Raw genomic sequence first — 11,980 nt, 5'->3', positions numbered from 1 at the left:
ATTGTGAAAATATAAAAACACTTACCTCATGGCCAGTGTCTTTTTCCACGTATGCTGCCATTTTGGATTTTGATACAAATGTTTGGAATGTTGGCATAAAGTCACATGACCCTGATTACATGACCCATCCTCCCATTAGTGTTTCTCATCAACTGCAACCACATAATGCCCATCCCCCCATGGCCCTTCCCCCTACAGCCTGTTAAATGTCTGTATCCTCCAAGATACAGAAACTCGCATTTAAATGGCAAAAGTTATTCTTGTCTTTATAACTTATGGCTTCCTAAAGACACGTTTATGGGTAAATAAAATATTAATAATATAAATAAAATGTATATCAAAACATATTTTAAATATAATGAAGTCATTTTATTATAGCACTCATCAGATGTTCCTGGAAACAAAACAGAGACAGAACAGTATAAACAAACTATACAACAAACTAAACACCAAATTACAAAAACATTATTATGTGAAAGTGAATAAAGTTGTGTGTGTGTGTGTGTTCCCTTTCGAAAGGGAACTCTCGCTGCGTCTAGCTGACGCTATGGGGAACGCCTCCAGCGTCACAGGTGTCTGAAGCTACTATCGAATCACGTCAATCCTATTGACCGACGACAACCCATGACGTCATCACTATGCGACCCGGAAGTATATAAGGGCGCTGTGCCAACACATACACATCTTCTCGTCTTCAGGGACTGTCTGTAAAGCGGTAAATTCTACGGATCCTGGTAAAAGACTTTGTACATTATGAAACGCACTGAGAAGAGGCAGAACTGCTTCAGGAAGTGTGCCGACCCGTGTCAGAGATTTCTGACACCGGAAGACACACACACTCTGTGTGTTTTCTGCTTGGGAGAAGAGCATGCACAAGCAGTTCTTGAGGGTTCTGCTTGTGCAAATTGTGAGAGGTTTCCGCTGCGAACTCTCCGCTCTCGTTTGGCCCTCTTCTCGAGGGAAGGGGGCGCTTCATCTGGCGCAACCGATGTGGGTTCCACTCCCGCTGAGGCGGAGCGGCTACGCACATCGTGGGGCTCCCAGATGGAGCTCGCCGATCGTCTGGAGAGAGGCGTTGTTCTCTCAGACGATCCAGCGGCTGACGAGAGTGAGCTGCAGGTCGACGTGGAGAATGGCAGTTCTCCGCGAAGCTCTGCAGCGAGTGCTCTTCTGGACGGGCAGGAGATGGCTGAGGAGGGTGGTAACAACAACCAGGATCAGCCTGGATCCTCTCAGCCACCCTGTCCCGCGTACGCTGAGCTGCTGGACACTGTGGAGCGCGCCGCGGGCAGGCTGAGGCTGCCTTGGCGGCGCGCTAGGGGAGAGATCGCGCGTGGTAGACTCGACGATCGGTTTCTCCCCGGCCACAGCCCAGTACCTCAGGCGAGCCTTCCATTCCTCCCGGACCTCCATGATGAGGTCCGGGCGGCATGGAGGAACCCGTACTCCGCCCGCATCCACCGGCATCAGCGAGCTAGTTTCGCTGATGTCGAGGGGATGGCGGAGCACGGGTATGTGTCGATGCCCCCCATGGACGAGACGTTCGCGAACTATCTCGTCTCAGGGCGTGCATCGACACTGAGAGCTCCAACTCTGCCATCCCGACCGCTGAGGGCGACTGCGCGGTTGAATGGCAGAGCGTACGCGGCAGCAGGTCAGGCTGGTGCGACCCTGCACACGATGGCTGTGTTGCAGGCGTACCAGGCGGATCTGCTGGAAGACCTCGACCAGGGGGCGGGGCTGTCCCCTGAGGCGGTGGCTGAGTTGCGCCGCACCACAGACCTGGCTCTCCGGGCCACTAAACAAACCGCTGCCGCGATCGGGCGGTCGATGGCGGCGATGGTGGCCACGGAGAGGCACCTGTGGTTGAGCTTGGCTGACATCGGGGAGAAAGAAAAGAGCTTTCTCCTCGATTCACCAGTTTCGCCCTCTGAACTTTTTGGCACCTCCGTAGAGGCGGTGGTTGGGAAGTTCAGAGAGGCGAAGGCGCGCTCAGCCGCATTCAAAAACTGTATACCGCTGAGGTCTGCGTCCGCACCCAGGCAGGCGGGACCTGGTCCATCGCGGCTCGAGGGCCGTAGAATGGACCAGAGAGTGAGCGTCTCTTCCCGTGCCCCTCCTCCGTTGAGGAGTAGGACACAGAGGAGACGCCAGTCCCGCAGGAAAAGGGATCTTAGGGAGGTGATCCAGGACAAGCGCTCCCGGCGTTGGTAATGGGTCACCTCCTTTGAGGGGATTTCAATCCTACCCTCTCCCTTTTCCTTTTTAAAAAAAAAAAAAATGCCTTTTTAATGCAACATTTTAACATTCTATGTCTTTTAAATCCCAGGCGCTTCTTACATCAGGCCTGAGGCGGGCCTATGATGATTAGAACAGTGGTTCTGACGGCCCGCCGTAGCTTGGTTAGTGAGAGCGCCACTTTCAGGCATGCAAGGGCGGTAGAACATCGCGGTGATAGCTGCTTGGTGAGTCTTCGCTCTACGTGCCGCAGGTGAGAGTGGTAATTTTTTGTGTTGAAACACTAAAGAATGTGCTTCTTACAGAGACACCATTCCCTGTTGCAGTACGGGATTTTTCTGAGACGGAGCTAACTGAAGTTTTCCCCCTGTAGGTGGCTTATGTCAGCATCAGGTGCTGCTTGAGTATGTGTTGGCCTTCCCTTCTGCGATTGAGTTATCGCGGGGCTGGCCACCGCTCATGGTATCATAGTTTTGTATTAAGGCCTCCTCTCAGTGTGAGAGTGGTGTTTAGGCCGCCGATCTTTTCTATTGAAATGTTTGCGGGATACTAAGCGGTAGCACACCCTTCTGGGAGAATGGAGTGTTGTCTTTCTACCGCTTAGGGTTTTTTACTATATGCCTTCGGTAAGCCACCGCAGGTTAGAATAGTTTGTCTCCTTCAGAGTGTTTGTTAGAGACTGATGCCGGAGCTTCAGTTAGGCATTTGGCTTAGGCTATGTGGATGAGGGAGCTGCATTGCTGAGGCACTGTCACCTCTGGTCGTCACTTCGTGATTCTGAGCCTTCTTGTACCATCCCTGTGGTAGCCTCCTCTCACTTGAGAGTCGTTTTTGTCAAAGCAATAATAGTATTAGTCAGCCAGTGGATCTAACTGTCAAGGGTTTCATAGCAGTCAGTTAAACTTGCTACCAGGTGGTAGGCCTCACCAGGCCTCCTTGGAGGTGAGTTCCTGAGTTGGATACTCGGGGAGCTAGCATTGCTTGCTATCAGGTAGTAGGCCCCTTCAGGCCTCCTTGAGGGCGAGAGCCGAAAATAAGGCGTGAATTTGATATGGCTAGCCTGATGGCTATCAAGCGGTAGGCCTCATCAGGCCTCTGTGAAGACGAGCCCCTAGGGTCTTTTTTGTTACTCTCACATTGTGCAATGTGTTTGATATCAGTTGGCAGGCCTTTGAAGCTAGGCCTCGCTGGAGGAGCGCTCTGAGTCTCAGTCGCTTGACAGCTAGCACGGCTGAGGTAGTGCTAGCAGGTGGTAGGCCTCACTAGGCCTCCCTAGTAGGCTTGCTCTCAGATAGAAGGCCTCTTTAGGCCTCTCTTTTGAGGGTGAGCTTCCGGTAGAAGTTCCCGGGCAGCTAGCATGGCTTGCTATCTAGGTAGGCCTCACCAGGCCTCCTGGGAAGGCAAGTATCGATGCAGGGCATCGTGAAAAATAGCCCGGCTGGCTTTCAGGGTATAGGCTACAATAAGCCTCCCTGATGGTCGGCTGTTAGGTGGAAGGCCTCAGTCAGGCCTCCCGGGAGGCAAGTACCGATGTGTGGGCATCGGGAGTATTTTAGCCTGGCAGGCTACTCAGGTGGTAGGCCTTATCAGGCCTCCCTGAAGGCAGAAGAACCAGCCTAGCTGGCTATCAGGGTGTAAAGAGCCATTACGCTCCCCTGAGGGTCGGCTGCCAAGTAGGCCTCTATAGGCCTCTTGATCAGGCATATTATCAGTTGGAAGGCCTCGCTAAAAAAGCAGGCCTCACTGGAGGAAGTACCGATAATCACATCGGGACAACTGGCCTGCCGGCTAGCAGGTTGCAGGCCTCATCAGGCCTCCCTGAAGGCCTGTTGTAGTGGAAGCAGGCTAAAATGGGTGGAAGGCTTTACAAAAGCTTCCCTGAAAAGGAGTTCCCAGGTCATGGTCACTAGATCAGTAGTATATATTGCTATCTGACAGTAGGCCTGTACCGGGCTTATCCCAGAGGCCGGTAGTAGGCCTTATTAGGCCTCCCTAAGGCGTTCTTGGGGCCCACTCACTTGAGAAACAGTTAGGAACGAAAAACAAACAGGTAGTAGGCCTCTCCAGGCCTCCCTAAAGGCTGGCTATCAGGTTGTAGGCCTCAATAGGCCTCCCTTGAGGGCGAGTTCCTGAGTCAGGATGCTCGGCTAGCCTGCGTAGCTTGACTGTCAGGTAGCAGGCCTTCATTTGGCCTCCTTGAGAAAACAAGTTCAGTTTTCCAGCCTTGACAGACAGCTTCAACTGTTATCAGGTGGCCCACGGGACCTCCCTAGATGTAACCTCAGCAGTAAGCATGCTTCGCTGGCAGGTGGTAGGCCTCTTTAGGCCTCCCTGAAGGTGAGCTCGAACGCTCTATAAGTTGGCATATATTGCTGTCAGGTAGTAGGCCTCTCTAGGCCTCCCTGAAGGTGAGCTTGAACGCTCTGTAAGTTGCCAGCATGGCGTGCTGTTAGGTAGTAGGCCTTTATAGGCCTCCCTGGGGGATAAACCTTTTATCAGGTAGTAGGCCCACCGGGCCTCCTTGAAGGCGAAGTTCCCGAGGTAGGCACTTCTTGGTTACCAGTTCTCTGTCTTAGAACTGGTCATAGTTGGCCTACAGCTGGAGGTTACCCGCCAGGCAGGCTCAGCTGCTCCCCTCACTGAGGGTCGTCTATGAGCACACAGCCGCCTGAGCCTGGTCAGACGGTTGTAGGCCTCTCGTGAGGCCTCCCTGTTAGATCAGTCCGTAGGCCTTTCCGGCCTCCTTATTGCTTTGAAACACAAGCACCTGATAGATCCTTGATTGAGCAGGCAGACTCCCCTCGCTAGCAAGGGTTGTAAAGCGCTATGCTGAGTATTGCTCTCTTGGATAACCCGTCTCTGAGTTCCGGGCTGAGTAGGACTGCCAGTTTTTCAGTCCCTTAGTTTGGATGCCTCCTGGGCACCATCCAGAGGCTCTGTCTGAACAGACAGGGTTGGCTAAACCGAAGTGTCCATAACTCTTAGGGCACCAGGTCAGGCCTCCCTGGTGGCATTCGGGAGAACTTGTTTCCCGAGTAGTGACTGGCCAGGGTTCCTTCGGGTCCCCTAGCCACATTCCCTTAAAGTGACCCCTTCTGTTGAAGTAGTGGTCTCGGGCCTTTGAGCAGTCTGGATAAGAACCTCACGCAGTTGCGTTAAGGTTCCGTTTAGATGTATAGCTTGGGCTATGACCGTAGGGAATGCTGTCGCTGACAGCCCAGTGTGACCTGAGGGAGTGGCTCAGGTTTTTTCAGTTGAATTTACTTGTGTTGACAGTGGTCACTGCCACTAGGCAGACACTCCCCTCAGCATGGCGGCGTTGGTATATCGTTCCCCATAGCGTCAGCTAGACGCAGCGAGAGTTCCCTTTCGAAAGGGAACGTTCTAAGGTTACGTATGTAACCTCTGTTCCCTGAGAACAGGGAACGAACGCTGCGTCGCTTTGCCATGCTTCAGGGCCTATCTGCCATACAGTCCCTTCAGACGAGAAGATGTGTATGTGTTGGCACAGCGCCCTTATATACTTCCGGGTCGCATAGTGATGACGTCATGGGTTGTCGTCGGTCAATAGGATTGACGTGATTCGATAGTAGCTTCAGACACCTGTGACGCTGGAGGCGTTCCCCATAGCGTCAGCTAGACGCAGCGTTCGTTCCCTGTTCTCAGGGAACAGAGGTTACATACGTAACCTTAGAACGTTTTCAGTTATAAATATGTGCTGTGTAAATTAGCCTATATATACTTTTAGAAATTATATATAGCCTAACTTTAAAAAACAAACAATAACCCATATAGATAAATTATAATAATTGTATAATATTAAGCATTTACTTAATATACATTGTAACATTAGGCTACTTTACTCTAGCACAGTAGTCAGTTAAGCAATTAATTAATATCTTATATTAATATGTATGTAGCCTAGGCTACATCTAAAGGTAAGTCTGCTTTAAAAAAAATATATATATTACACTTCGACATGTACAGAATGTGCGCGTTAAGAAACACGTTCAAATGTGTCTTCTTAACATGTTAAAACTGTGCGTCGACTGTGCGTGTATGCCTGTTACACGACCAGAATGTGCGTGTCTACACATACAGAAGAAACACGTAAAAAATTGCTGCGTTGACGCGGAAAACAGGGCGTGTTGAAACCATAGACCGTAAAAAACAGTCATAAGTCACGCGTTTCGTATAAAGAGATTTGGCCCCGGGCGCGTTCCATATCAGAGCCCTAGTCCAATGACGTGCGAGGTCGAGGTCATGGCCATGACGCGTAGAAGACGAGCTTTAAACTTTTTTTGTTTTTTACATTTCCTATGTTTTTTGCTGCTTTCCTTTTTCGCGATCAACTATGACAGGACGCTGTCTTCAACTCAATGTCTGCATGGACGCGACCAACTTTTTCGACTAATTTTCAGGAGGCTGTCTTCATCTTCACAACTCTGAGGCAAACTGCAGGCGCTATGAACAAGGGCATGGGTAATGTAACGTTACGTTTTAAAGAATATGCTTTTATTCAGCTGTATAAGGAAATGGATGCGTTAATAGATCCGAGCTTAAAACTGCACATTTTGTTTTCACAGACTATCCTCGCCTCATAACGAAGCCGTGAGCTCTTATCTGCTTGGAGCGATTTCCGCGAGTCCAGATTTAACCGCTGTTCACGACGAAATTGTGTGTAAGTAACTTCTAATGTGTTTCTCATTCCTTGTTTAATTTTACCGTGACTGTTTTTATTAATACCAGTCTCATGTAATTGTTTTCCAGCTGCCTGTAAGACGTATTATGAATCGACACGCCGGAGCTTCAGATACAAACAACCTGAACTTACATAGCAGGCGGAAACTGCGAAGTTTAGCTCGGAGTCGATCAAGAAGAAAAAGGGTAAGATTTATTATATTTGATCCGTTTTTTGTCAATGTGAGTATTTTTCAGGTTGCTTATTGTCTTTATGGATTGTATTACAGTTGCTGGAAGCGAGAGTGTGCTGGATGAGGTGGACGTTTGGAAGTCCGCGACCATTGAACTCATGTCTGACGAGGAAGACGACTTTGTTGACGGGGTGTCTGGATGGATTGTGCGGCCACCGCGCTCTCGCAGCCTGGAGCTCTCCGAACTTTACATTACATTACGAGACATTACTGCTGCACTGTACATAGTTGTGTGTTTAACAATAAAGCTCTTTCTTTGAATAAACAGCTGTGTTTTATAAATGAAGCCCTTTCTTTGAATGAACAGCTGTATGCTTATAAATGAAGCTCTTTCTTTGAACAAACTGCACGGTCCGTATAATTTTCCCATATATTCCTTGATGGTATGAATACTTCATAGCACAATAACATTAATATACAACAAATTATTACAACATAAATTATATATTTATTATTATTATTGGGGTTTACATTTATAATGAGCCAGGGGGACCAATAATGATTGGTTTGCAGTGATCTGCCAACCAATCACGAGGGATTTTTCTTTTTTAAATGTAGTGGCTTCAGCCAATAGTGAGTGAGTAAATTCAAGTCTGGCCGTTGACTCTCTGGTTTCGCTGCTATTCATATGCTAATTAGATGCGTCGCACCTCCGCGCGGTCTCTCCGCGGGGGGCTCTCCACCTACGTCATGGTTCGTTTACGACAATTTGTGGCACAGACGAACGCGACGTTCGCTGCCTCTAAATTGTCGAAAACTGCCGAAAATTAGGGAGATTTCCGGGAGTATACAGGCGTTTACTGGGTCGAAAATCCCACTTTTCATGCAGTGTAATGCAGTTCACAGACCTCTTATAAACACACAAAAGAGGAAGTGAGACGTAAGGGTTTTAGTAAAGATGATCTTATATAGTCCCATCGAACTCAAGAAAAACTGACCACGGTTGCATTTGTACACACATTATCTATGAACTATCCTGTCTGTTAAGCAATAAAAAGTTCCACTGCATGTGAAAATCACACACGTCTTAAAGAAATGCTTTGAACATGTGAATAACTTTGTATGTACTCGACTCTTTTCACTTCCTCTTTCTTACTCCGTTTGGCTCATTCTCATGCATTGAGGGATGCTGATCATTTGCCCTGTCCATTTTATGATGAGGTTTTTTCTTATGTTACAAAAAGTTTTCTTTTAAGAAACATGGTTTTGAAACAGCAAGTGAGGGTAAAATGTTCTTGAAAAGAGGAAGATAAAGAGTTTGTCTTCAAGAGAAAACATCTTAGTGTTATAAACCTCTGTTCTCACTGCATTGTTTCATCGCTGAAGAATTTCTCTCTACTTTATAATGTTACATTTTAAAAGTAAAATAGAAATTATCCTTGTTATCTGCATGTGTTTATGTTGCATGTTGGAAGTTCTTATAGATTTTTACTGATTTCTGAGATGGAAACTCTGTCAGTACTTCTCAGTATTTTTTATTGACTATACTGACTAAATAGCATTTTCATAGAATAAAAGCTGTTGTTTACTCAAATTTAAATCGCTAAAAAATTTCAAGTCATGTTTTACTGGAGAATATGAAAAAATATACAAAATTGCATAACAAATTGTTTTTAAAGACTGTTTTAATTTTACTGTAATAATGACCTGATTTTGTTCTTGATGAATTTCATGAGACTCACCTTCACAGAAGTTAAAGTAAGTGACTGTATATTGATTGTGTTGTAGATGTTCCATTACGGAACAAAATATATGGAAATATACTGCTAAATATTAAGCAACATATTACATTTCCATATATTGGAAACTAGTGCTTATATTTGTCAATATACTGCAATATATGCATTTACCAGGTATGGCTGTATATTGATACATATAAAATATTTAGAACTGAAGACAAAAATAGCATTACATGTAATATTAATGAAGTTTTATCCACTTTATCAGCCAACTTAAAGTTTTATCCTTTATTGTGTACATATATTGCACAAACATGTTCCCATATTAATGTGAATGTACACACATATTTACTCACATTCACAGAATGAGTTACAGCTAATTTCTAGTTCCCAGCATGTTTTGCTTCTGACTGTTACAGGAGAGTAAATGTTGAAATTAAGTGTTATTTCACACAATTTGCTCAATATTAATATAGGGGGATCTCTGTTATTGTTTTAAGTTGAATTATTTTGTAATTTAAATGGTTTTCTGGTATGTGTGAGTTTTTGGGTTACCATTGATCTGAAGAGTATAGCCTGTGGTGAGGATGATGATTGGCTGAACACCATTAAGACGGTAACAACATTCTCAATAAAAGATCAGTTTCCTCAACCTCTGCTTCCTCACTCTCAGCCACCCCTTCATTCGCCACGGGCAGGGAGTCTGTGTTTCGAGGACGCACTGCCTCCTTACACCTCCCTACCCAGTCCCTGGTGCTCAGGCACTTCAGCCAGAAGGAGGGAACGGGTTATGTTGGAGTGACACCATGGGGTCCCTAATGGCGGTCGTATTTATACCCGTATGTCGGGGTGGGTATGACTTGGCATGCTAATCTCACTGGCCAATATCCATTGGCTTGTTTAGTTACCGCTTGGAGGTGATTGGGCTCCCAGGCAAAACCCCACGACGTCAGTCCAACAAAACATCTCCATTCCCTCCTTCAGGGAATGGGGGTTACCTAAGTGATTCCTATATAATTCTATATGAAGTGGCTTATAAATAGACATAAATACTTATTTTTGAGTTAAGTTGTGGATTTAGATTTATACTTAGACATTATCAAAGACTACTTGTAGTCAAGGTTTAATATAATTTTTTTTATGTTTATTTGAAGCTTTTGCATTTATTTTACTACAATCAAACTTAAACACAAAGGATGGCATTTTGTTACACATAACGTCAAAATTCATTAAAAATGTAGTTTGAAAAAATCCCAAGTTTGAAACTATTATTACATGAGCATCTGTATGGACTGACGTAAAGTTAATCTCAGTTTAACTTTTATCCTCAGTTTAACTCTGTCAGCCAAAACTCTTCTTCCGCTCGATCTGCACTATAGTTGACGTGGCATAAGTTCATATTGAAATATATGTGTTAATCACGTGTCATTCAGTGTTAAAACGCCCATACTGCTTCCAGCCTGATTATTTGTAGTGCTGTCACTGGTCACGGGTGTTGGTGAAACGGGTAAGAGCATGATTTTATAAATGTTCTGTCAGATATCTTAAATTTGGGGGATTTATGGGAGATTGTTTTGGGCTAGTTGTGACAGGGCTGTGTCTCAGTAACTAAATGGTTGAAAATAAAAAGTCCAACAGCAAAAATAAGTTTTTTCTCGCAGTGCAAATAACTAGAGTTTATTTCTCTTGTGGGTTGTTCTCTGTTCAATCTCAAAACGGATGGTGCTCAATTTACACTGACAAGAAAGACGAAGATAAGGTCACTGTTGCTACATTAGGTGAACCACACACTAGTAAATGCGCAGCTACAGTCAAGATACAGTGGGTTTATGTGTGGTTGAGCTAGTTTCTTCATCTGTGTGTCCATGAATAGTATGACACATATAGTATATTTGATTTAAAACATCTAATGCAATAAGGCATGATATTAAATATAAGAATATGTAACAGAAACAGAAACAACCAGATTAAAATTAAAAAATAATCCACTGTAAATTTGTTGTAGGTGTTATGGCTCCTCCTCTTCCTCTGATCGTTCTGCTCATGATTCACGGTTAGTCAATGCAACACTTCAGAAACACTCAAGAGGAACTGGAATTTTTTTATGCACATGCTGCTGCTAAATGTTCTTGATGAATTCTGTGTTTCAGGGGTTTCTAGTGCAGGTTGGGGTGTGAGTTACAGTCCTTCACACATCTGTGCACTAAAGGACTCAACAGTGATAATGAGATGCTCTTATACATACCCTACTGGACATCAGATCAAGAAAGTGTACTGGACCAAAGAGTCTATAATGGGTGTTGAGTTTCCAGATATGTCTAATGACCCTGAATACAGTCAGAGGCTTCAGTATCTGGGAGATAAACAGCAGGACTGCTCCGTCAGACTTAGTCATGTGACACTGAAGGATTCACAAGAGTACTATTTCAGATTCATCACTGATAAAGACAAATGGTTTGGTAAACCAGGAGTGACTCTTACTGTCACAGATGTTTTTGGTGAGGTTTATCTCTTGTTCTGTGCATTATGTTGAATAATAATCAGTGTATGACAGCAGCACTAGATATAATGTGTGTGTTGTGTTCAGATCTTCAGGTGGAGTCTCCTGAGAGAGTGACAGAGGGAGATTCAGTCCGTCTGACATGTAAAAGCAACTGCACTCTGACTGACAGAGCAACATTCATCTGGTCCAGAAACTCACAGCCATTAACTGAGAGAAGAGACAGAAACAATGAACTCCTGCTGCAGTCAGTCAGAAGAGAGGATGCAGGCAGATATAGCTGTGCTGTACACGGACACCATCACATCTCTCCTGATGTTCATCTCAATGTCATGTGTGAGTACTGCATTATTCTTTAAACACAAGCAGTTAGTTTGTGTAAAAAGTGCAAATATTACGTTTATTACATATTGTTATGTACTAATCTGTAATATATTAAATAAAGATGCTTAATGAAGATGTTTGATTTGTGCTTTGTGATTAGACCCACCCAGGAGTGTCTCAGTGTCCATCAGTCCATCTGGTGTAATAGTGGAGGGAGATTCAGTGACTCTGAGCTGCAGCAGTGATTCAAACCCTCCTGCTCTGAACTTCAGCTGGTTTAAAGGAGGAACGGTTGTAAGATCTGG

General features: G+C 45.2%; 1 protein-coding gene across 1 annotated transcript in view; it reads left to right on the top strand.

Annotated features, from left to right (window-relative positions):
- Window positions 1-1,630: 1,630 nt before the first annotated feature.
- Window positions 1,631-11,980, top strand: part of LOC307124229 (B-cell receptor CD22-like) — a gene marked incomplete at its 5' end in the record, with an annotated part of 64,551 nt that continues 54,201 nt past the window's right edge. The window contains 7 exons of the mRNA XM_079813278.1: window positions 1,631-1,654; window positions 1,696-1,865; window positions 2,043-2,210; window positions 3,399-3,490; window positions 10,857-10,904; window positions 11,002-11,349; window positions 11,439-11,687. Coding sequence (XP_079669404.1) covers window positions 1,631-1,654; window positions 1,696-1,865; window positions 2,043-2,210; window positions 3,399-3,490; window positions 10,857-10,904; window positions 11,002-11,349; window positions 11,439-11,687 — 1,099 coding nt within the window. The remainder of the gene's footprint in view (window positions 1,655-1,695; window positions 1,866-2,042; window positions 2,211-3,398; window positions 3,491-10,856; window positions 10,905-11,001; window positions 11,350-11,438; window positions 11,688-11,980) is intronic.

This window comes from Gobio gobio, assembly GCF_949357685.1.
Source record: "Gobio gobio genome assembly, chromosome: 3".
Taxonomy (NCBI): domain Eukaryota; kingdom Metazoa; phylum Chordata; class Actinopteri; order Cypriniformes; family Gobionidae; genus Gobio; species Gobio gobio.
The sequence above is the reverse complement of the archived record's forward strand: the minus strand, read 5'-3'. Positions and strand labels throughout refer to the sequence as shown.